Here is a 27740-nt window from a genome sequence, read left to right as displayed (position 1 = left end):
AAACTAAGGTATACTTAACTTCATGGATCCACCAAAGCAACCCAATATCACCTTGATCATCTTACGGTTACATATGCTGAAGCACAAAATAATAGCATAAAACTCAACGATCCTCAGGGCAAAAGGTGGTGAACCGTGAAAGGTACCCATAAATTATGGCAATTGTATAATATCTCCAGTAACTTCTCGCCATGACGTCAAACTTATTGATGGTGACTTCAGCTGGACGTCCATGTAAGAACATGAAAATATTTGTCATAATGTAACAATTATTGAACGACAGCTTAAAAATGAAAGTTGCATAAGGCTTAAAAATATTGCAATTCCATGTTGCGTGATGACAATATTCAATATGGAAACGGTACTCAAACGCATGAGCCTGTGAGTAGAGTCGAGTGCTTAAAGTATAGCAATACATCAATAACTATTAAAGTGATAGGCTCTTGCATGCCTGTCTGTTCGGACGTTTGGAAGAGAAACTGAAACGAAGCTGATACTCGCAGGGATTCTTTTGCTAGACTAACCAAAATAATAAGGGTGATTAGTTTCACTGTCGTTGTCATCATCATCATCATCATCAGAGCAGATAATAGTTTGCCTACAAGTTATACATATTCGATTTTTTTATGACAGATGTTATTTATGAACAAAAAGAATCATAGACCAAACCATTGAATATATATATATATATATATATATATATATATATATATATATATAATATAATATATATAGTATATACATATATGTATGCATGGCATGTATTTATGTACGTTTTTATGTATGTATATGTGTATGCACTCGTATGTTCACCAATTTCTAATGTTCCCTTAAATGTTATACTCAACTACCTCCAACATGGTAGACAAAGAAAGAGTAGAATAACTCTAGAGTGTCTTAGATACGTGGAATGGAAGACGTGTTGGAACCAAAGGACCTGAATATATTCCAAAAGAGCGATAAAGTGCATGCAAGGTGGAGGTGAGTGGCACAGTGTGTGTGTGTGAGTGAGTCCTCGGCGCATCAGGGGTTCATCCCTCGTATACCAGCGTTATTTTACTAACTACCAACAGAAACTAATAATGCCCTTCGTATAAGGTCGGCAATGATTAAATCAAATTGAATTAATCAAGTGATCTTTTTATTTTTTTCTTATTTTTTTATTAATTCGGAAGCAAACAAATTGAAAATTATGGTTTGGAGGTAGATAAAAACTTAACATAACTGTGTTGCATCTATTTATTTTGATTAAATAAAAATTGCAAGTACATACTTTAGGCCAGAACTGGAAACCTTAAAGATAAATCAATAGTAATTCTGTCATAAAATACATTTTGAGAAAAAAAGGCTTGAAAAAACATCTAACAAATAAAAAAAAAATTAAAAAAAAATCAAATTAATATTTAGACATTTTTTTTTTAAATCACCAACCCTGCCTTCGCACGACTGAAGTTTCAGTCTGTCCCTAAGTATTGATCTAGAAAATAGTAAAATTCGAAATAAGTCCATCCACAACACCGTTTTTGGGGAATCGAAAAGAAACCGTTCGTTTGTTGAGGCAACGCTCAGATGGGTCCAAAAGAGCATAATGCTTTCTCAGAGCACGTGTTACATACAGGCAACAACGGGACACTTTCCACGTAAAAAGCAGTCAGCAATAAAGTAAAATTTTGCAGATGATCTTACGAGCGGAAATCAGCATTTTAGATTAAACGTCCATCCAGTCGCCATCTTGATCCATCTCCAGTTATTAGGCATATTTCATAAAAAAGAAGGTCTGGAGTATAATATATATTCCTGGGCTTATGAAGATCTAAACGAAATTGTAATGCAAGAGTTCAATGCCACTGAACTTCATCCCTAACTGGGACAATGCCGCCTTTTTTTCTCCTTGCATTACAAAATAACGAATAAAGAATAAAGAATAAAGAATAATGAGAGATGATTTCTAGGTTTTCATATCTTCACCAGCGATCACCGAAAATGAATATCTCTAGAAGGTTGATGAGCGATTTTCACTCATCTTCATTAGATTTCGTTCATCCGTTCTTGAGAGATCAAAGCAAACATTCATAAAAACACACAGACTGAAGAAAACTTGTCATCCTTGACAAAGGTTAGAATTGCTGATTTTGTCTATTTTTCTATATTTTATTTTGTGCTTATTTATTTAATTTTGTACTGGCTTCAATTATGCCTCTAAAGGGGTTATGTTATGGCTGCCTCTTACAACAAAGTACATCAGGGTGATCTTGAAAATGCGTAAGCAGTCAAACCATGCAAACAAACCACGAGAGAGAGAGAGAGAGAGAATATGAGTAATGCTGTTTTTAGAGGAAATAACCTTCCTAATGATCAAAAGAAATTCTTTCGAAAAATTCGCTACGTAAGGACATACGATATAATTGGACCAAAATACTAAGTCTAAACTTGAAAATCAATTAATATACCCGTGGACAAGCTCTAGATCCGAGGTTCTTCCTGGGGGTACCGATAATTTTTCTCTAAACAAACAAACAAACAAAAAGAAAGAAATACGATACAATTGGACCAAAATACTAATTCTAAACTTGAAAGTCAATTAACATACCCGTGGACAAGCTCTAAATCCGAGGTTTTTCCTGGGGTCACCGATAATTTTTCTTTAAACAAACAAATAAATAAAAAAGAAAGAAAGAAAGAATGCCCTACAAGTCTTTAAGAACCAAAAGTAAAACAGACTGTGAGCCAACATGACTTCAGGAGAGACTAATTCGATGAAAGCTTCCAGAGATAAGAGACAGCTGAAACAATGAAGCCTGAGGTAAGCTTTACCAAAGATGACTGACGATTAGGAGAATCTTAGTACCTTTTACTTGGTCTAGGAGAGACCAAAGCACAGAGTTCAGCACTTCTAGTGATCGAAATCCCAATATACTGTTCACACATGGGCCTGAAGCAGATTAGCATTGGAAGTCAGGCATACTCTCTGCTATACGGGAGATTCTCTCTAAAACCTTTTTAGGGAAATGGATGAGGGAGGGGGTGGGGGACCAGTATTCATATTTCTAGACCAGTATTTTTTCACCAGGGGGGAAATTTCACCCTAGGGGATTAATTTAAGAGTTTCAGTGAGGCTGGGGGGAATTGTGACCACAGATTGGCAGGCTCAAACTGGCCCTACGACCACACAAAACGCAGTGTGCATCGCTTCGCACTGCTGAGAGGTCACGCCGGGCTTTCCACTATCTTGTGTGGTAGTATTTTGTTGCATATTATTTGGAATGCACCTTCTAAGGCAGACAATTTTGGGAAAGGAGGGTGGGATGACATTCTGATATATGGTGAAAGGGTGCATGGGCCAAAAAAAGGTTGAGAACCACTGCTCTGTGCAACATTTCCAAGAAATATTACAAAGTTTGAGAGCCAGAGTCTCTCTCTGGTCCCGGACGGAGAAGTCCCATACATACGTAGTTACAACTAAGATGCAGCCTCTTCAGGGTAATTCTGACAAACCTCACTTCTTGGAAAAGGAAGAAAAGAGACGGGAAGACAAACCTTTTCAGGTACGATGAAACAATATTAAGTCTCGTCAGCGCAGCTTTCCCAAAGTTATCGATTACATAAAAGTTTACACGGAAACCCAGAGGGTAATTTAAAGATATTCCAACATTCTAATGTTATGAAACATATACACGTATATATATATACCTAAGAATTTATATATTTTCATAAATGTGTGTATGAGAATATATATATATATATATATATATATTATTATATATATATATATATATATAAATATATATATATATATATATATATATATATATATATGTGTGTGTGTGTGTGTGTGTGTGCGTGTGTGTGTGTGTGTGTGTGTGTGTGTGTGTGTGTGTGTGTGTGCGTGCGTGCGTGAGAGAGAGAGAAGAGAGGAGAGAGAGAGAGAGAGAGAGAGAGCAAAGAAAATAAGGAAAAAGTAGTGAATACAACGGTTACCCATCGAAAGATCTCAAATCATAAAATCAATCCTTTTACAGAATATATTTTCAATTAAAACACCTAAATTTAAACCTACATTTATACCTCTGTCATTTCTTGCTTAGTCAAGGATCAGACCGAAGTTGGCAGGGTATAACTAACCTGTAAACTTCTACAGATTTATAGCATAATTTTCATGTTCATTTGAAAATTGCTATGCTACAATGATCTTACTCTCTATGTACTTCTTCCCTACAACCGCTTAACAACATTTAAAAAATAATATCAGAATATTAATTACAAAACAAAAGCAGACGTAGGAAAACAATCCCTTTTGTGTTTACCGTTTTAAGCTTGATTTTTTTTCAGAAAAGCTTTAAGTTGACTGAATCCCACTCTGTTAAAAATGAGCATCCATTAGTTGTACAGATATCTGAAATTATGGTTACAATCATGAGCAAAACAAAAGAGTTATTTTCAGCGCTGTCGGTACTAGAGCGGCATTTCCTAAAAGCTTCCCATTAACGTGGTCTCGTCACTTCGTAACGGAGACACTGCCAAAGCTTAATTGCTAAATGGAAAATGCGCATGGTACTCTACTTCAAAGCCATAGGACGCGATATAACTAAGTAAAGAGCTGTTTGCCAACGACGTTTCATCCCAGTGCATTTACGAATCTCCTTTCCGGCTCGCTATCTATTACGTAATCCCGACTAAACGCTCAATTCTGCTCGCCGCGTCTCTACGTAACCCCCTGCTTAAACTGAGTGTCTCTGTTGCTGTTCCTGTCAAAATATGTTGTGCAAACGCAAACAAACGCCGCACACGCACCCTCGAACCAAGATTCGCTCCCAGCCACTGCAGATTATATATCACTGGAAATCCAAGTAAGTTGATAAATGGCGTTCCCTGCTACTGTCCAGGAGGCCTCCTGGTCTCTGAGAGTGAGAGGCCGTTCTCGCGTCAGGAAGGAAGATTCTCCCGACTGCGATTTCACGTAATACTAAAATGGTGTCCATGCAACCCGGATATTCAGAGATATTCTTAACTATTTCTGGATTTTTTGAACGATGTCCAAACAACCGATAAGTCCCTCACCCACGCCCAGGAATATGTTTGTCAAAACATTCTCATATTAATGTGATGATTTTCTATGGGAATTTTAGCATTCATATCGAGGCTCTGAGATATGTGTATTCTTTAGCTTTCTTTCATATTTGCTTGTCTATAGCTGTTTACGGTACCTTATTTACATATGTAGTTGCATTTCAATAACTTATATCTATGTGCTTGACTCTGTATAAGTACGAATATCTTTCTATGTACACTGAGCATGTATATATGCACGTGCGCAAGCATATTACTCCCTCCACTAGCAATGAACAATAAGTTTTAAGCTAAATGAAACGTATCTGCTAAATCACAGTTATGCTCACAGTATTTTTGGCTTCCCAGCACAAATACGTGCCGGCGTGTGTATGTGTGTGAGTAGGAAGGAGAGAGAGAGAGAGAGAGAGAGAGAGAGAGAGAGAGAGAGAGAGAGAGAGATGTGCACGCAAGCCCTTATGCACAAGCGCAATCTACCCTCTTTTATGGATGCCTGAAGCTCAAAGACTGCACGGTTCCATTTGTCCTAATATATGCCCCTCGGACGCCCGACGATTTCAGGTTTCACTCGTCTAAGTGGAACTGTGCTGACATGATTTCGACTGCTTGTCACCGGAACGAAATTCACAGGCTGATTTCTCCAAATAACGACCTGCTTGTACAGCACGCCTCCTCCGTAGAAGCTCCGCTTGAGGGTTCAATAACGTAGTTATTGTAGACTGCAAGAGATGATGGGTGTAGTAATGGTAGTAAAAGTAGTAGAATTTGTAGACGTACAGTGGTTGGTTTAAGCAGACCTACTGCAAGTAGATGGATGCATCTACCATGGTAGTTATGACGAAGGTAGATGCAGTTCTGCGGTATTTTGGTGTCGATGAAATTCATACATCTAAAGATGAGAGTCAGAGCGGCATAGCAAAGAAGAGAAATTCCAAACCGCTCCCCATCCAGTGTCGGAGACAAAAGCCTCCGCGATAGCGTTATCTTGACACACACAATATTGCCTCCGTGAAGATCAGCACCTGAATCATGCAGAAGGTTTCATTACAAACATGGCCACGCATCTCGCCTGAGGCAACATGGTAGTTTGATCAGCATTTATGAGTGTTTTATCCTATCACCTACGATTTCCGCTGAAAAGACACTGCATGAGTCTAGGGCATCTTCATGTCTGCATTAAAAGGCAACGCGATCATCGGCAACTTTCGTTTCAGTGCCATTTCCATCACTGCACGGGCAAATTTGTCGTAGCCGACATCAAACACTCTCTCTCTCTCTCTCGTCTCTCTCGTCTCTCTCTCTCTCTCTCTCTCTCATCGTCGTCACAGAAGCTCCCCCGTAACCAAATGAAGTATGACCGCGTAGGCTTCAAATGAAATAATGATTGGATTAATAAAAGTTTCTTTGAACTTTTCCATCTGTACTACCAGTACATTAAAGACCATGTGAATATTTTAAGAACAATCACAGATATCAACAATAGAAAAAAAAACCAATGACCATGCCAATGCATGTGCAATTGTGCATCGCCGCCTATTGCTGTCCATCATTGTGTAAAGGACATGAGAACGGTGATGACGACAATAACATCAATGATGACCGTCCCTCCTGCGCCTAGCTCTCGTCATCACCACCTCCTCTGCTACCATACCACCACCAAAATCATCATCATCATCTACCATTCAACACATCCACATCATCATATCTACACGGTCACAGCAGTAGCCAGCAGTGGACAGCTTCAAGGCACCATCACCTTTAAAGGTTTTCCTCCTCCCCTCCCCCCTCCCCCCTGTTCCAGGGCCACTGCCCCCCCCCTTCCCCCTCCCTCTCCCAATGGCCGCTTAACGCTGCCCTCCATGTAAAATAGAATGGTTTCCAGAGATAAATATTAAAACATTTAAATGAGCCCCCTTTTTCCCCCCCTCTTCTCTTTTTCTTTCTTTCTACGATAACGGATGTTTCATTTACGGCTTAACGACGACCGTGACAGCCTCCATTTATCGGTTGTATTCCCAGCGTATGCGAAGATGGATACATAGAAGAATTCTTTTTCTCTTTATTTCTCCTCATCCTCCTCCTCCCCCTCCTCCTCCTCTGCCCTCGTCGTACTACTACAATTTCAACCCCCACTCTCTCTCTCTCTCTCTCTCTCTCTCTCTCTCTCTCTCTCTCTCTCCAAGGCACTCAAGTGAACACTGCATTTTGGAATAGGGATGACTACTTCTACCTCCTCCTCCTCCTCCTCCTCCTCCTCCTCCGCCTCCTCTTGCTCCTCTTCCTCCACCTCCTCACCTTACTCTTCGTCCTCTTTCCTCCTCCTGCCTCTAGGTTTCCCTTCCACTACGCCTGCTGGTGGTGGTGGAGGTGGAGGTGGTGGTGGTGCTATTGACGTCCTTTCCTCCATTTGCTTGCAGCTCGTCATCAAAGTCTTCGGTCATCGTTCCTCCTCACTACTCTTTCACGTCATCTGCCATAGCCTCCCTCCCTGACCGCCGCTGCTTTGCTTGCACGTAATCACCTTTCCTGCTTCCTTTAACAATTCTCCTCCTACTGCCTGCTGCTTGACGGGCGGCTCTTCCCGTTTTCCATTCGGAATCCCACTCCCACTCAGAAGTGCAATTGATAATCATACGTGGATATTTTTCGCTCCCATGCTGCTCCCTTCGACTGCAACTGGAGCTCTCTCTTTCTTTCCTACGTCCGTTGGAGTCGTTGACCTTTCCTATCGGAACGCCACAATATTTCGCCACTAAGTCGACTGAGCCTCATCTCTACGTGAAGACATTTGTTTGGCCTATTGCTAATCAATCGGCTTCAACTTCTGCAACAGTTTCAGCGACTAAAAACGCCCACCCGTTGATACTGAGTCTGCTCGTGAATCTTCTGAAAAAAACGAGTCGCAGGCCCCGTTTTACTCTCTTCTTTTGTTTCTTCTTCTTCCTTTCTTTCTTGCTAGCTCTGGTCCTACCATAACTGTTCAATGCATCCTGGCATTTTTACATAGTACTATATGGAATATTGTCAAAGCTCGCTTCCCTTCTTTCATACTGCGCGCGCGCGCGCGCGCGCGTGTGTGTGTGTGTGTGTGTGCGCGCGCGCGCTTCTGCTCCTACCAAAATTGTTCATTTCATCCTATCATGTGCCCATATGGTTAAAATGACAATAGTTTCCCGACAATACTCTCGTCATTACTGAAAATGACGCCCACCGTCCTTATAGTATCGTAGCTCGCTTTCTACGGATGAAAATGTGGGTGATTACGAGTTGTAATAATGTAACGGGAGGGGATAAAAACGTTGAGAGAGAGAGAGAGAGAGAGAGAGAGAGTACCATTCTAAGGAGAAAAAAACCCACAATATTTACAATAAACCCACGTGATAATGTGGGGAAGGCAAAAACCGTATCCTACAGAGGAGCACCGTTGAATACGAGAGAATACGTGAAATACAAAACCGTAGAATTGGTCGGGCAATTCCGAGAACTGCGAGCAACTGCATATGCTGTTTCATATGACTTTTTTTCGGCAAATCTGAATGTTTCAGAAATGTTCATTTGCGCAATGTACGTTCCATGCACTGTGAGACATAAATAGCCAAAAGTCCTGAACACAACGGCGATTTAATAATACCTTATACAGAATCTGCATGTCTGTATATATCTAATACACATACACACACACACATATATATATAAGTGAAGAAATCGAGAAATAAGTATGATGATTTAAGACGAGATAAATCAGTGACGACGACATTAAAATTTTAATCCTTCAATCATTATCAGTAAACGGGTGACACCAGGCCCTAAAGCTTGTAATTGCATAATAACACACTGTAAATGATAAACATATAATAGATATCTTGCAACTAGCCAGAGATTCATCTCTTTGAGACAGTGTGGTTCGTGGTGGTAGGTTTCTTGTTCTCTGATATGAACAGTCATGACTATGACCATCGATAGATGGTCTCTTGTTTGTTAAATTTTTCATAAGTTGTATTATAATTGAGATCTTTCAAATTCTCAATTGATTCCTGATCCCCTTTTTTTTATTTATTTATCAATTAATTAAATACTTTTATCTTCTTAATAAGCGAGATCTCTTCTTTCTGTATTTCCCCTTACCTTCTCTTACCTTCTAATGAGCACCATATTCTTTGGAAGCTTGAATTTCAAGTTACTGGTCCCCGTGGCATTGTTCCATAAGAACAGTGCTCAGCTTCTGAATAATAATAATAATAATAATAATAATAATAATAATAATAATAATAATAATAATAATAATAATAATAATAATAATAATAATAATAGCAGTAATTGTGGTGTAGGTGGTACCTACAAAAGGCCAAAGTCATACTCGAAGAGAATAGAAAAACGGTGAGAAAAGTTGACAAATGTGACAGAAAGAGAGAGAGAGAGAGAGAGAGAGAGAGAGAGAGAGAGAGAGAGAGAGACTGAGGACATCATTTCTCATATGTCGTCTTCCTTCAGTTAACTCGGTGAAAAAAGTTTAATATGCGAGAGAGAAAGAGAGAAAAAGAGACAGAGTGAAGGCATTATTTCTCAGACGTTGTTTTCCTTCATCTAACTCAAAGCCTTTCAGAATTTTTGAGTTTCCAAAATTATAATGAAAGATATCACATAAATAAACAAATAAAACTTCGGCGCAATCAAGTTTTCGACAAGGCCCATGAAACTCTCAGCCACAGCCCGGTAGAGGCCTATGTTGTTGGCACCTATAGCTGTGGCAGACGCACGGGCATGGCTAACTTTATCCTTAAATAAAATAAAAACTACTAAGGCTAGAGTGCTGCAATTTGGTATGTTTGATGATTACAGGATGGAAGATCAACATACAAATTTGCGGCCCTCTAGCCCCAGTAGTTTTTAAGATCTGAGGGCGGACAGAAAAAGTGCGGACGGACAGACAAAGCCATCTCAATAGTTTTCTTTTACAGAAAACTAAAACGATGATGCTGAAAGCAGTAAGCGGCACACTTCATACTTTTTGATCTACAGGTGTTATCATAATCTCGTTTGGTCATTAGCGTTCTAGTATATGTGAGCTATTATAGAAGCCGCCTCCTCTGGGTCGTCTATGCAAAAATTACCAACAGACCTTTTGTTACAAAAATGGGCAATTTCTACCATCCACTGCTTTCCTGACTGAGAATATTTTCTGGAAATTTTCCCACTGAGTATCTCATAATTACCAATACCTTACAAGTAACACAGAAACAATCTCTTCTTCCCAAAAAATATCCAGTACAGAAATGGCTTTATTGATTATTCATTTTTAGGGGAAAAAACCCGAACTTCGGCCTGATCCACAGATCCTGACAACGGACTTGAAGACGGATTAACAGATGAAATTTCCTAATAGATTCTTCAATAAAAAAGAAGTGGTTATTAATCGAGGTAACAAAGATAACGTACAATCGTAACTATTGTGGAAAACACCTGACATATCTGAGAGAAAAGAAGGCATTCAGTTTTACGCAAAGTGAACTGACGTGAAAACCCTCCACTTCACGAAATCATTTCAGATGTCAGACAACGCTGACATAACAAGAATGACGGCCAGGTCAAAAGAAAAGCCTTCAGAAAGACTACAGCCTTTCTGAATAGCCACTCCTTCGCGAATCACTGAAAATAGATAGCCAGACTGTCAGTTGGTCATGAGAGATTCCTCATACTGTGATAAATAATTCTAACAATTGTAGATTCACCCGACTTAATTCGCTAACCTTTGGCCGTGTTCACAACTCGAAACTGAACAGCTTTGCCCGAAATAGTCTTTGGGGAGTGGGACTTCCACCCGCTTTCTTTCTCTCTCTCTCTCTCTCTCTCTCTCTCTCTCTCTCTCTCTCTCATATCATAGTGGTTAGGACGCTAGCTTTACCAGCAAGAGGTTCGGATTCGTCTCCAGAGATCGAGGTGAAAAAATTTTGGTGCATTCCGTTAAGCTCTAAAGAGTGAATTATGCACCTGGTATTCAGTCAACTGCAGTACATCGCAATCAGGTTGGAGAAGAGTTGTGAGTCCAGCGACTTCATCCCTATAGACGTGCAAAGAACTAGGAAGGCAGTGTATATAAATGTATATATATCAATCAAGTTATTAACAGTATATTAATACCTAGATGCTGCTGTAGTATATATATTCACATCAACCGTGCATTTGATGTCTAGGCCAGTACCTTACGACGCTTTTGATTGGCTGTTTTAAGCCAATCACGGAGTGGGAAACTCTCAGTTTCTCGAGAGTTCACATGAGTAGGATCTATGTTCCACCTCTCCTGAGGGATACGTCTCAAAAGTATCCCTCAGGAGAGGTGGAACATACATCCTGCCTATGTGAACTCTCGAGAGAGACTGAGAGTCTCCAGCCCTGTGATTGGCTTATCAGCAGTCAATGTTTCTTGTACTTGATATCCGAGGAGTTATGCACAACGAAATGTATAATTCTTAGCAGAACAACTAAACAATCAAAACTGTACGGATTCAAAAAACGGTAACCATCTAATGCAGTTCCTACTATCTGTGCAAATAATGGGAAATCAGGCATCGTGTCACGTGATACGTTCACTGCTCATTCACTACGAGCGCACAACAGTTACGCTACAATGTTATGGCGCACATTCATAAAGAGGCTGGCGTGGAGGCACCCCAAATATCCATGGGAATTCGACCGCGACCGTATCTAAGACGTGTTGTTATTGCTCCCACTATAACGCTCCCTTTCCGGGTACGAGAGCCAAGGTCTTGAGCGGAATTGCATTAAATTTTTCATATCCAGCTCTGAAGAGCCTTTTCAGCACCATTCAAGCGTCCTTGGCCTTGCATTGGACTTGGATGTGAGGGTGCGTTCGTTCGTATGTAGGTCTGTGTGTATTCCGTACAATACATGTCTGAATGAAAAGTATACACGTGTCCCGAAGTTCTGACATTGCACAACACTGAACAGTGGCGATCTGCACATTAATTTTTCTGTATAACGTCGTCTTACATAACCTGCTGAAAAAGGATGAGTTTCTATCTTTTGAATTCCAGTGGCGGAGGGACTGGCCGCTCGCTAATTTCTTACTAGCTACGGAGGCTACTTTGATTTTTGCCCATTTATTGCATCTGCTATCAACAGGTCTGTCTGCCTTCAAAGGTGAGGAGGTCAGTGTCTCGATTAATCTGTACATTCCCAATAAATTGGGACTAAAGTATGATGGAAATATCATGTGTTTTAGATCTATAAACATGATTGAAAATGATGCTAAGTCATCTTGTCACACACTGGAATTCGATATACTGTGACCAATGATTTTAGCTCTCTCTTTCGAAAAGAAGCGAATGATATTTGGACAAATGAATCTGAAAAAATCCACTTGATTTATTTACTGATTTTGAGTCGGGAAAGAGGGCATTGTCCATTCTTATCCCAGAGCCCCAAGTAAAAAAGTAATCTCAGGCCCCGAAGACAAGTTACACTTGACCAGCAGTTACTATGCAGTCATCACCATGAAAATGAGGTTGGCCAACCATTAAAAATACACCTGGCATAGGCCTATGAACAATCCCCATTTGACTTCAGGCAGTTTCCAGAGTTCCTTGAAATTTACCTTTTTTTGAGGGGGGGTTCTTTTGAAAACGCTCTATATATTTGGATTTTTGTATTAGTTTATACATATCCATTTGCAGTAGATCACTAAACTTATCTTGATTCCGTTTATATATATTATACAAATAAGGAATATTATTAAATGATAACAATACTAATGCAACAAAACAACGAAACTATAAAATCCGCAATTCGACGGAGTAGCTTGTTCTATTTGTGCCAAACAATTAAAAAGAGCTTATAATATTTCCTAACGTACTTCTGAATAAAGGAATAACTAGTTACAAAATCAGAATAAGAAAGAAAAAGAGAAAAATGAAACGATGTCCGCTATGTATACTCAGGACAGTTCCACCAAACTTCTAATGAGGTTGTCAAAAAGTCACTGGCAAACTTGCAATGATAGTAATAAAACCACAAGTTGTAGAGACAGCAGAGGAGACGAGATGTCTCGAAGCTGTCTGCCAAAGTGTACTGGAGTCCTCTAACTTCTGGTTTTTGTCATCGGGAATATTTAGGGTTTACCATAAAAGCGGAATTGAACTAAAAGTCATAGAGGAAAACCAGTAAACATTTTCTTTACATATCAAAGTTAAAATGAGATACTTGTGTGAAATTGATGTAAGTGGAACGGTTACGGATCGCAGTGCCCACATACCATTCGAGTGGATAAGCTTTTGCCTAAAGTCTTTTAGAAATAGAATTCTACTTACATGTTCGCACCATACTCCAGGCACAAGGGCTTTTATAACAATCGATAGTAATGATACCAACTAATACGTAAACACAAAGTACAGATTACCGATTTGCTTAATTATGTACGTACATCTCCAGGTCTGCATGCTTGTTTGCATAAATGTACATAGTACCGACATACATAAATACATATATTCGTATTCATATTCGTATTTAGACCAGAGACCAATACCCTATGAACTTCTTCATACTTACATCTATCTGCAAATCCTTGTGTAAAAGAAAGCTGACAAAGATACAAAACTCAATGAAATCTTTAACTTCACCCAAATATGAAGACTGACACTGATACTAACAATGCCACCTAATTAACACACACTCAGTACAGCACTGCGCACGTTCATACATATGTATCAATGTTTGCCTGTTTGTACAAGTGAACAGCATACACATAAATAGGATTTGTGCATAACTGCTACAAGAAGAGCATCGACAAGAGGTAGTACTCACCGCGTCTGGCTGTAAGTGCGAAGGCCAACAGAAGCAGCATCCATCTCAGGTGCCAGTGGAGAGACTCTTCCCCCATGACAAACTCGGAAATGTATCTCGACCTGATCTCTCGCTTCGTATCTGTCTCACTCCATTTTTCTCGCGGAAGGGACGAGTTCTAGTCCTCTTTCCATCTGGGTGTTTTCTCACTGAAACAGTCTCATTTCCCAGGGAGCCGCTCAAGAGGGGTTGATTGCAACGTGTTCGCAACACATTTTGGTGTGTCCTTGTGTGATGTTTACTTGAAGTCAAAAACAGTGTCTGAGATCACAAGGACAAGTCGTCCTGACAAATTCGATTGGAGTCACTTCGTGCACTTATCTTCCATGGAATCAAACGCCAGACTTCACTGGTTCGCGAATAAAGATGTCTTTTACAAGGGATTATTCACTCCTGAGAGATGGTGTTAAAAATGACGTCACTTGGTTTACCACTCACAAATAAGTTCTGAAAAAAAAAGAGAAAAGTGTTATTTTTACTAACTACTTCCTCCTATGCATATTTTGTTTTTAACATCTTCAAAAATAAACCAATCTATTTTAAAGTATTTCAGTAAATTGTGAATTTACTGGACAATGTTATTCCCTGCAATCTTATCTATAGGTGCAGCAACAATATGTCGGTTCACAGTGCCAGAACCTTTCCTGGAAGAAGACTCAATTTGAAGCAGGAAATTTCTCTTTAAGAAATCTGTAAGAGAGGTCTTCCTCTCTCCCACACGTGAATAATAAACAAAACAAAACAAGAAAACAACAACAAAAACTGTAACTTCTTTTTAACCTTGACTCCGCCATCGGAATCTATCTATTTGCACCAACCCTTTCCCGGATAAAGGAGGAGGGTTCTGTGGGACTGACACATTTCACTGTAAAACTTCAGGTGTTACTGAAAATTAACGTCAAAGAACATCCGTTAATAATTTTGTTTTTATTACTATTTGGATACAACATTACGCAACACGTATTCTAACTCTTAATTGACATAAAGTTCTCAGATTAATAATTGTAACTAAATGCTATTTCTAAAGGTATATCGTTTCTAATACAAAGCAGTTATCCTTCCTTGGCCGTTGACACCACTCTCTTCATTTGAGTATCTTCGAAACATCGGTAAACGAAGAGATATTCCACAACGGAAGACGAAAGGAAACTGTCAGCATTTAATATTTACGATTGAAGGGGAAAGCCCAGGACGATTTCGTTCGGTCCCACAAGTATGACCCCGTCAAGCTTTCTATAAGATTCCAAAAATCTGTGTCAACCCAGCAGTCTTCCATTGTTGATTCAACAGATCCAGTAACTCATCTAATGCCACAAGTTGGCGACGCAATGATTATGGTCTCAAAGCCAGCTGAAGTCAAGTTAAGAGATCCCGTAAATGTCACATTGAGACCTGACTGGAAGCACTACCATATCAAATATGATCTCGCACAATGCTCTTCGATTTAATTTGACTAAAAGCCAGTATAGGTCTTTCATTGAATTCACAATCAATCTCAATAATTGTGAAAATGCCTTCAAGTCTCAGTCATTAACCTGATGTCCATCGCATTCACTATATTAAACATATTACTATCCCATTATTGTAGAATATTATATTATATTATTTATATATATATATATATATATATATATATATATATATAGTATATATATATATATATATATATATGTATATATATATATATATATATATATATATATATATATATATAATGTGCGTGTGTGTGTAAATTCATATCTATCATATTATACATATGAATATATTTTTTAATATATCTTCATATAGATAGATAAATAGATAGGTTTATGTATACATATATATAATATATATATATATATATATATATATATATATATATATTATGAACTATGTACGGGAGATTTAAAAGAACACCGATTCCTATCTTGGAATTATAAGGCAATCAATATCAAACTTTCAAAATCATGACTTACAGTCCAATTCCAGGCGAGTAAAACTACCACAGATCCAAGGCAACTGCAGATGTAACATATTCTTGCATGCTTTAGTCAAGTGAGTTATAATTCATATATTGTCCTTGGCAAAATATGTGAGGGGATTTTGGAGACAGACTACTTGATCTAATGTTAATACTAATGCCATTTGCATTTTCACTCTCTAAGTCTTAGGTTGAGAATGTAATTCTTGAGAGCAGAATGTTCTTGCCATGTAGAGCATGTATACATCGCTTATGATACAGAACTGGCATAAAGTTGGTTTTCTTTCAAGATCTTCAATCTTTAACACTTTAATTAATTACATATGAACGTAATGCATGTAAATTATCTTTACATAAAAATTAAATATAGATACCATAAAACTATATGAACATATAAAACAAATGAATACATGACACTGAATATAAACACCTCACACCTTCCCGTCAGAAACGACCCAAAAAGACCTCGAGTCAAATTTCTCAGACAGAGCTCGCGAACGCTACACTTAGCGGAAATCGCTTAATAGCGACCGAGTGAGCAACGGTCATATAAATTTATTGGGGAGATGCGGGCCACTGGCAGCGAAAGAGAAGCAGCTTTTGTTACACCGAAAGAAAGGGAGGAAAGACTCCTGAAGATATCGATGACAATGGCCTTTAATTTTCCTAAGAAGAAAATCATCGTGGAAAGGCCCAAAAAAGAGAGCATAATGCTCATCTGGAGTGGAAGACAGGCGACATTTTCTTCGCTTCAGAAATTGATGAGAATGTTATGACAAGGAGCTTCCTGGTCATCACATTTCATTTACAGAGATGCTGCATTGGTGTAAGGTAAAGGAGCCTTTGATATGTTGTTATGAAACATTAACAGTAGGTAGATTAAAGATCATTTGGTGGCTTCAGCGTAATTGATGCTTGAGTTAGACTTAATGCTATTTGTTTTTTTATTTTTCTTATTTCAGGGGGATAAAGAGAAACTTTCTAACTAGATAAAGTACAGTGAGGATTCTTGGAGTGACCCTCCACTGGAAAAGGAGTATACTGTCATAAACCTAGAAAATCTAGTTGTACATTTCCTTATTGAATCTAGAATATCATATGAATCTAGAAAAGAGGCTTTCGAGGGTTAACTGAGCAGTCGCAAAGAGTAAGAACAGCATTATTTAAAAGCTGGTCTAAAAACAATCATTGTGCTGATTTGAAAAAAAACATTTCTTTTTAATATCAAAGAAATCCTTCATTATGAACCGCCTAGTATCTTTCCGCCCATATATAATTATCAAACGCTTGTGAAAATATTAGCTACCAAACTTGAATCTGTCTTATAAGCCCTAAACTAAAATCAGTCTGAAAAATCGTTACAAGCATTAATGGGATTTACTGACATTTTTACCTTAATTGTTATTTGTTATGTTTTACGATAAGGTTTTGGTAAAGGTTTCAGGGTTGCTCAAGATTAAGCTCGTCTATTTAAGGTCTTTAGGCATTTGTCGTCAAATCGTAAACTGGCCGGAACATCATAAGAAATTTGTTTTTATATATATATTTAGTAAATATATTTATAATATTTATATATATATATATATATATATATATAATATATATATATTATATATATATATTATATATATATATATATATATATTTATAAAAGCATTAAGCTACAAATTTCCTAATATCCAATTCGCCCTACCAGGGAAATAATATATTTTCATATATGTTAGCCGAAGAAGAATTTTTTAGTTGATAACAAGTTTGTCGTTTCGTGGGCTCGAACAACGGATGATGTGATCAAATTCATTCAGATATATATATATATATATATATATATATATATATATATATATATATAGATATATATATTCTGAGAGGGAGACAGAGAGAGAGAGAGCAAATACATAGCAAATATAATGAAATCTGCCATGACCAGGTAAATCAAGTTCACCTGAGGTTTAGGACACAACATTACGTGAAAATATTGCTAAGTACACATTGATCCAACGCAAGATGGCGTCTCTCTCTTTTCTGCAGGTATTCCTACGGTTTCGATCAATGTTCCCTTACGCTCAAGGGGGCTTTAAAATTAATAGTCCTCTTGCTTTTGTTTTTCCATATTCTTATACATCACTTTTCTTCTTTTCTTTTCCTGAATCTCGCTTTCTTCGGGCCTGGGCTAGACAAGGACATTAAATTCCCGTCCTCTGGACCTCTCCACATCAAAAAATGTAGAATATAACAAGGTTAAAGGAAAGGTTAATATTTGAAGCACCGACAAGATACCTCCCTGTTTAAGGCTAAGAGCCTCCATAATACTTGATAGTGGTCAAATGAAGTTCCATAGTAGTAGACAGTCATCGCACACGGCTCCATAGTATTTGATATGTAACAAAAAAAAATCAGGCACTTCAAAGAAAAGCCAGAAAGAATCTTGTCGCGCTCAAAAAAAAAAAAAAACGTTAACCAGAAAGAGAAAAAACAAATTATGTAAATGCGTTACGAAGAAAAAATGGATAACCAGACCTCGAATAGGAAAACGGCTTTATTCCAAAGACCGATGACAGTGAAAAAATAATCTTCCAGTCGTTAAGGAGATTTATATAGGTATTAACACAAAGCCCTGATCAGATGAGATGCAGCCTTGAGCGAAAATCACAGAAACCACTTCCAAGTGAAATAACAGGAATTGTGTTAAAAAAGAAAGGCGTAGAAAATGTCAGTCAAAGATTTTCCCCCAAAGGCGGCTCATCCTTGCCCTCGGAAACCGCCCCACTCACCCGGAAAAAGAAACGAGGCCCGAGGGAAGACTTAAATTCAGAAGATGGGCGATAATTTGCCTAACAGCAAGACTTGCGACGTGTTGAAATTCCCGTAAGAAGCGGAATCTAAGAGGGGACATTCCCCCTCTTTTCACCTTCCCTTTTTTTCTCTCTTTTTTTTCCCCTTTTTTTCTTTTTGCCTCAAATTTCTCGTCTTAAACGTTGGCGCTTCCGGGAAATCTAAAAGGAACCAGCCTTCTGTTGAAGAATGTTTGGGCTTTAGGTACCGCAGAATGAAGGATCTGTATCGAATTTAATCTTAATTTTAGTTTTATTTCTAGTTCATTTTCCCCTTTACGAAACTTTCTGTTTATATAGAAATAAACTTAATTCTCTTTCTCTTGAAACGTATCACACGAATTCAATCCACAATCATAGTGTTTTTCTGTTGTGTAAATAAAAAATAAAAAAAATTTTTTTTCAAAAACTCATCATTAATCATTTTCCCTGAGGAACTATCTGGCAATAAGATTAAAAGGGGGCCATAGTGTTTCAGCATATTTACAGTAGAGCGACCTTCGGCCGCATCATTTCAGTAGACAAAACCCGCATTGTAATAAAGCCACTTAAGAAGCCTTCAGAAAGATTTCTTGCATCTATCATCCATGGACCGAAACTTTCATTTCCTTCTCCCTTCTTTGGATAAGATATCAAGCAAGATTTTCATCTGAGTAAGAAGAAGAGCATGGAAGCAAAACATGAACTAAACAGCGAGAGCAATGAATTAAAACAATAGCAAATGGGGAATAAGGCAGGGGACGTACTCCACTCACGCCAACCGCACAACCACATCAAAGGGAAGATTCCCCGAGTATTCAGGGGTACATCTCTGGCCCATAGAGACAGACAGGCAAGCAGACGTCCAAATTCAAGTAAGGTTTAACCAACCAAAAAGAGCAAAAAAAAAAAAAAAAAAAAAAAATGGAACGGGGATGGAGACTGGGACAAACTATGCAATAAACCATTAAGGGTTCGCAACGTGCCACTTCACTGCCAGATGTAATCGATAGTTCGGGGCACAGGGATTGCGGGCGTCTTCTAATCAATACATGGAAATCCCGTAATCCTTGATTAATCCTCGACTTACCACTCGTATTCTTAATCTAACCACAGATTATCACACGTGTGTTTCACCAGATTATAGATTATAGATTACAGAATATTGATTCAAATCCCTTGTGTTGTGGGAAAAAGGCGTATTTCCTGCGGATTCCTCTTGGCAAATCCTTCGCGTCACATTCGACTTTCGTTCGTTCGTTATCATCAACACACGAGTAAGTGTGAGTGTGTGTTGTGTGTCTGTGTGTGTGCTTAGACTGCTGTCAGGTGTAAAACGGCGGTAGGTACACAGAGACACTGGTGCAGATATACCATTGCAATGAGGACATATTGCAAATAAGGTTTGTAAGCAGTGACATGTCCCCTATAGTGCTAATTGCAAAGTTAATCAATTAATTAACCATTAGGATTCTTCTGGCATGAAAAGAATGACTAGAAATAAGACAGACCTTGTTGAAAATCCTTTCATCTTCACCTAATCATCGCATGACAGATAATTTATGAAATGTTTCTTCTCTAAAGTGTTGTTCATTAGTAGCATTAATATATTAGATTGGGGCGTTGTTATTCCAATACCTAATTCACCGAATCTTAGCAATAATTTACAACTGAAGGGAATTATATACGATTAATACCCTTACCATGATTAGGTCATATATATATATATATATATTATATATATATATATATATATATATATATATCATACATATATATTGTATATATACATACACATATATATACTCATTTTCCTCTTCATTTCATCGAATTTTTGGGGACGAGATTACTAGCCTGAAGCCCTTACTATCCTTACTGCTACCACAACAATCAAATAACCACCAGGTACATTACATATTCCTTAGGTCAATACAAACACCATTATTTTTTTAAGGGAACAGCTTCATGTAGATTCCCCTCCGTAGGACTGAACTCGGGTCTGAAGTTGTGCGAGGAGATATTGGAATTCCTTCGCCATGAATAGAGTGCTACGAAATCTCGATTACCTGCGCATCACAGTCTGGTAGAAAAACAGATATAGATTGACAGATAGATAGATAGAGAGATAGATAGGTGCATTTGCATATTAAAGAGCTGAGTAAGATTCGCATACGCAGAATCAGATTCTGAATTTGTGGTCGTGTGTTTACATAGTTACATACGATATTTGTAAACTATCCAGGATGTCTCTCTGGTCATGGAAACATTGAAATCTCTCTCTCTGTAAAAGAGAGAGAGAGAGAGAGAGAGAGAGAGAGAGAGAGAGAGAGAGAGAGCAACGAACTCGTGGGGTTGAGCATGGTCGAAACCGGCACCCACCCAACCACGTTCGCACTTCGGCTCAGTCAACCACGCACCAATTTCAAGAGAGAGAGAGAGAGAGAGAGAGAGAGAGAGAGAGAGAGAGAGAGTAGGGCCGGGCAAAGACAGCCATAGCATTGTGGAAACCAGGCATCATATCACATTCGCTCACCGTTTCAGTCCGAACGTCGATGACCAAAGTAGATGTGACGCCAGTATTTAATACCCAGTAGATAAATCAATCAGACGTCACTGCAGTCTTACATACACTGACCATGTGCGAGAGAGAGAGAGAGAGAGAGAGAGAGAGAGAGAGCATTTGAGCTTTAACATGACGGGAACCAGGAATATTTACCATTTCAGTCACACAGACACTCACCTATTACAGCAGAGAGAGAGAGAGAAGAGAGAGAGAGACCAGCACTTGAGCTTTAACATGGAGGAAACCAGATATCAAAGCACACTTGCTTGCTTGTCGTTACAGTCACTCACCAACCAAGAGCCGAATGGAGAGAGAGAGAGAGAGAGAGAGAAGAGAGAGAGGAGAGAGAGAGAGAGAGATTATTATTAGTGCTTTAACTTGGTAGAAATCAGGCATGCTAGTGCCCTTCGTCACACAAGCACTCACCAACTGATGAGAGAGAGAGAGAGAGAGAGAGAGAGAGAGAGAGAACAACACTTGAGCTTTAACATGGTGAAAATCAGGCATGGAAGCAAGCTCACTCGTCGTTTCAGTCACACACTCTCCAATTGCAGCAGAGACAAGCACACACACACACACACACACAAAGATAGAGAGAGAGAGAGAGAGAGAGAGAACATGACTATTGGAAAGGAAACTGATGGCGGTGGAAGATAATTCAAATAAAACCTAATACAATAACATCGTGGAACGCAAATATGCGGAAAAAGCAGATAAGAAAAACAATGAAAAGTCCGCAGTGGATATTGCAAATGAGAATATTGAAAAAATGAGGAAACAATGAATAGAGAAAGCACAGATGACTAGCTGCAAGTTGATCATGTAATGCTAGAAAGCATTAGACTCTGTCTTAGTCTCTTTGTTGAAAATAGACTCTTTCCTAGTCTCTTGGTTGAGAATAGACTCTGTCTTTCCTAGTCTCTTGGTTGAAAATAGACTCTTTTCCAGTCTCTTGGTTAAGAATAGACTCTTTTCCAGTCTCTTTGCTAAGAATAGGCTTGCCTAGTCTCTTGGCTAAAAATAGACTTTCCTTGTCTCTTGGATAAGAATAGACTTTCGTGGTCTCCTGGCTGAGAATGGACTCTTTCCTAGTCTCATGGTTGAGAATATAATTAAGAAATGCGCCGAAGTTTCTTCGGCCCAATCGATTTTTCTGTACAGTGTATAATACTATATGAATCGTGACCCGCGAACCTTTCAACCACAGCCCGGTGGTGGCCTGTCCTATAACATTGCCAGACGCAAGATTATGGGTAAATTTAACAGTAAAATAAAACAAAGAAATACTAAGGCTACAGGAGTGTAATTTGGTGTGTTTGATGATTGGATGGTCGATGATCAACATACAAATTTGCAGCCATCTAGCCTCAGTAGTTTTAAAGATCTGAGGGCGGACAGAAAGGTGGGGCCGGACAGACAAAGCCGTCTCAACAGTTTTCTTTTACAGAAAGTTAGGCAGTAGTGTTCATGGGAGGCGTTCTATGGTCCCAGTAAGAGGCATCATCTGAACTTCACCATAATCAGCCTTATACTTTCTCGAACTGTTTCTTCCTGGCCACACTATTCCATAGAGCCATAAGTATTTTCAAAGCAGTGATAAATACAAGGTATTTTAAGCACTGGAACTAAGAAGTCCATTCAGAGGCACGTGAACAGACGGTCGTGCGCACGAAAAGTAACCACCTCGTGCACTTTGACGTTCAAATATCTGCTGTGCATAGACAAACAGACGAACAAACAAACGTGCATACTGTTACGTTATACTAAACCGCAAAAGTTGACCCTTTAAAAGACAAGGTACTAATCCAGGAAACTTACGCAAAAGGGAATTCAACAATACACGCAAGCTGCCCTGTCCATGATTCAAATGTACTCCACAGCCGTTTGTTAAAACAGTAGTGACCTTAACCTATATTCTTTTGATGTTGCACCGACTAAAGTTACTATATACTTTCAAAAAAAACACACACACAAATAGTGTATATATATATATATATATATATATATATATATATATATATATATATATATATATTATATATATATATATACATATATACTATATATATACATATGGTATTGAGCGTGTGTGGTTGTAGCTGTATATTAACTTTTTATTAAATGCTGATGGATGTATGACAAATAGATAAAAATAACATATGCAAAGCTTACGTCTAGGCTTTAGAGACCTATATGAATATTCTATTTCGTAGTCATGCACTCTTCAAAAATATCGATAAAAATGTTTTATTAGATCTTCCAAAGTACAAACACACACACAGTGCACACACACACACACACACGAGAGAAATATATTTAGTTATTCACTTATATTATACTATGTTTATACATATATATATACCAAAGTTGTAAATATTTAGATAAATTTACAGACCTTTTATATTACCATAGGAAATAATATATAATAATATATTTATTATATATATATATGTGTCGTGTGTGTGTGTGTGTGTGTGTGTGTGGGTGTACACACGTATATAGAACCTAAGTACCATTTTCCTTCTCGAGGAGTTAGATATATGCGTGTCTACGCGACCAGAAGGAATGTTGCATATATATTTTTATGTGTTCACAGGTACAAGTATGATGCATATCCCAAAGGTCTGCATGAGCACCTCCACACTGAGGCTCCAAGGCATCTTGCTTTACACCATACTATATATGCTTGGGCGCTCACGTGTGGCAGCGTTGAACTTTGATCGCATGCAAAAGGTACGAGACAATCTAATTTGATCTCGTAGTGTGGAGGCAAATCATTCAGCGCCATTGTTGTCTCACAACACCTAACATGGAACGCAGTCAAGGGATGAAGATAAGCAGGAGAACTCTCTCTCTCTCTCTCTCTCTCTCTCTCTCTCTCTCTCTGATGATAGACATATATGTAATAGGATGCGAGCAAGATAGGTATGAGATAGACAGTTCCTCTCTCTCTCTCTCTCTCTCTCTCTCTTGGAAAGATAGACAATATATGTACAGGTCTCTCTCTCTCCTCCTCTCTTCCTCTTGGAAGGATAGACATATGTAACAGGTTCTCTCTCTCTCTCTCTCAAACAAAAACTCTCTCTCTCTCTCTCTCTTGGAAAGATAGACATATATGTAATAGGATGCGAGCAAGATAGGTATGAGATAGACAGTTCCTCTCTCTCTCTCTCTTGGAAGATAGACATATATGTAACAGGTCTCTCTCTCTCTCTCTCTCTCTCTCTCTCTCTCTCTCTCTCTCTTGGAAGATAGACATATATGTAATAGGATGTGAGCAAGTTCTGGATGAGACGTAGTCTGCGTTGGGAGTGGTCTACATGTTCATGATGGGCCTTCAGTGCCTATCAAATGTATGAAGTGGTTGAATGCTTCATCACATATGATGTATGACGTATCACAGTAGAGGCGGAATTGTATACAATCCATACAGGTCATAAAAAAGTAGAATGGATGATTCTCAGATTAGGAGCATATTAGAATATCCCAGAAACAACTGCATGAAAACATAAATGAGGGGGTTAACTCTCTCTCTCTCTCTCTCTCTCTCTCTCTCTCTCTCTCTCTCTCTCTCTCTCTCGTGCAATTGTGAAAAATCTGTTTGTCTCTGAGAGGAAGAGGATGGAAGCAGCCCTTAGAATTTGTCGGAAAAGACACGACCCAACTCGTTCGGAGTCTGCATACATGATCGCGAAAACAGCTACTGTCAGCATGGCATCTGCAGAATGGACCGTATCACAAAACTTTCCAATGTAATGGCGAAATTTGAACATAAAAAGAGTTCCCGGTTGGCTCCTGGTAGGAATCACACGCCAGTCAAAACAAGCGTTTGAATCACCCAAGTTTCACGATATCGCCTGAATGTCACTGTCTCTCTTATGCTATCGTGTGGACTGATATGCTCGACTACGCGGTTTTCCTCTTTTACAAATATATACTGTTACATATTTACTGTTTTACCCCTAACAGCACAGAGTGTAATATGGATTTCATGAAATATATAAACAACGGACACAAACCATTCTCTTCAATAGCTAAGAATGGCTAAATCTACAATTTGTATTTAAACATAAAGATGTACATATTCTTTAACGAATCTTGTGGTTATTCTAAAATTGGTTCCTCATCACAGAGGAGTAACAATATACCTAGAATGAGAGAGAGAGAGAGAGAGAGAGAGAGAGAGAGAGAGAGAGAGAGAGAGAGAGTTATTCTATAATAATATAAACCTGTGCCTCACGAAGAAGAAAAGCATAAGTAAATAATTTGCCCATGGTTTGGGTCCCGGCTGATGCATTAAAGATGAGATAGAAGATAATAACAAAGCTCTCATGGAAACATATCAAAGTTTTGTCCGGATATCACCGAACTGCACAGAAGATGAAAGGAGTCGAGTCAACGTCTTTCCAAAATGTCCAGATCCGGACCTCATCAAAGACGCGAGGAAATTCGGCAGCTGAATCAAATTATTTCGGAAACCGCGTCGAGTCACGAAAGGTCCTGCACCGTCTGGTCACAAGCAGGTCGGACGAAGGATTAACTACAGGATAAGAAGGACAAGAAGGAAACAAGATGCAATCTCCAGTTTCCAGGGGAAATGTCGATTTAGTGTCAATGATAGTAAAAAATATAAACTAAGACAGCAAGTAAGGTTGTTGTTGGCTGACATATCTGACAGGTCTTATACCACCTCGTTCGCATGCTCTTTCTTATCAGTAGTCCGTAAGACATGATAACTAAATGGTAAGCGACAGAATAAAAATGACACAAATTGCATGCATTTTCATGATGGGTGGAAGATTCTTCTTCTTTCCCACCGTTATCCCTAAATTAAGGGTTCAGTTACCTGATGCGCCTCAAAACATCAAATATGGTTTATTGTTTAGCAAAGGAGTTTTTCCGACCGCAAGCCCTTGCTGTTATCAACCACAATTATTGCCGGGGGGCCTTGCCATTGACTAAAAAGTCCACCTGCAAGGCAGCAGTATCTACAGTTATCGGCGGTGGGCCTAGCCTTCTACTCAAAAGTAAGACTGCAAGGCAGCAACTGTCCTTTTAATTGCCTTTTACGACACGCAGGACCTATCACAGGGGATGCAGGAGAGGAATGGAAGCTGAGCAGTGGCAATTAAACAAGATAATAAGGAAGGGAATAAAGAAAAGAGAACATCAGCGTGGAGGGAAACTGAAAAATGTTGACTAAGAAGAGCCCAAGCACCTCAAGGATGGGGCCCAAAAAGCCCCAAAGGCTCGCCAGTCTCTTGAGGGCAGCCTTGAAGGGAACGGTCCAACCCAGAGGCTGCTTCCTCAGAGGAAGTCAGGTGTCCTGCCAGGCTGGGGAAACGGCCTTGGAGAGGACCCAAAATTTGGAGGATGAGGCCCAAACCCCCCAAAGCTCGCCAGTCTCTTGAGCGCAGCCTTGAAGGGAAGGCTCTGACTCAGAGGCTGCTTCTTCGAAGGAAGGCAGGTATCCTGCCAGGCCTAAAGCCCAAAAGGCTCGCCAGTCTCTTGAAGGCTACCCTGAAGGGAAGGCTTTGACCTATAGGCTGCTCCCTCTGAGGAAGGCAGGTATCCTGCCAGGCTAGGGATGGGGGCCTGTAGATGGGCCAAGAACTTCAAGGATGAGGCCTAAAACCCCCGTCAATGAAACACCCGAAGAGTAGTCCTTAAGACAAAGGACACATTTTACGACTGGCGGCCACGTTTAAACAGGGAGTCTTTCAACTGCCCTTCTGCCCCGTGCAGCATAGCGCACACTTCTCGCTAATAATAACTATACATAATTATATGATCTAAATTTATTTATATATAATTATTTAAGTTTTATTAAAGCTCGTAAGCATACATACGGACATTCATACGTGTGAAAGAAAATAAGACTCAAGTTCACCCGAGGGCATTAAAAAGAAACCTCGGAAACTTCGACTTCCTGGTTTGAAAATCTAAAACTTCACTTATAAATAGAAACATATCGCAGAAATTGATTCGCGGAACTCCTAGACAGAGGCAGAAACCGAAGGAGAGAAGGGCAAAGAAAAATTGCTGGAACAAAACAAAAAAAATGATGGCGAATACAAGGTGCAGGAATTTAAAATCTTTTAAAACAAGTCTGTGAGGTTTTTTTCCCTTCCAATTGAGGATTCAGACTAGCCCACTTGGGCATTCAGCTCACAGACTTGCTTTAAAACATTTTTACTGTCCTCATCTTGTTCTCCCAGTTTTTCGTCTTTTCCTGCATCTTTTATTCTCCTTCTGGTTTCTGCGACGCTAAAAAATCCCGAGTCACAAGATTCTACCTTTTTCTTCCCGACAATTTCCTTCCTTAGGTCAGATTTAATACATTTAGATCCAGAAACGTAGCCGACAATCTTTCTTGCGGACACAAAGATAAAACTGGAAAAGAGACAACAGGGAATATTGGTACGGTTCCGGCAACAGGAGGCTAATCAAATCAAAAGAATTCCTGAATAAAAACAGATGA

At 39.0% G+C, this 27740-nt stretch overlaps 1 protein-coding gene across 2 annotated transcripts in view; it reads right to left on the bottom strand.

Moving 5' to 3' along the window:
- The window catches only part of LOC135208445 (cell adhesion molecule Dscam1-like), a 168568-nt gene extending 154202 nt beyond the window's left edge, over positions 1-14366 (bottom strand). For both annotated transcript variants that reach the window (XM_064240630.1, XM_064240631.1), the window contains exon 1: positions 13885-14366. In XM_064240630.1, the coding sequence (XP_064096700.1) occupies positions 13885-13960 (76 nt within the window). In that variant the 5' untranslated portion in view covers positions 13961-14366. The remainder of the gene's footprint in view (positions 1-13884) is intronic.
- Between the last annotated feature and the right edge of the window lie 13374 nt (positions 14367-27740).

The sequence above is a fragment of the Macrobrachium nipponense genome, chromosome 35 (genome assembly GCF_015104395.2).
Source record: "Macrobrachium nipponense isolate FS-2020 chromosome 35, ASM1510439v2, whole genome shotgun sequence".
Classification (NCBI taxonomy): domain Eukaryota; kingdom Metazoa; phylum Arthropoda; class Malacostraca; order Decapoda; family Palaemonidae; genus Macrobrachium; species Macrobrachium nipponense.
This window is presented reverse-complemented; position numbering and strand designations above follow the sequence as displayed.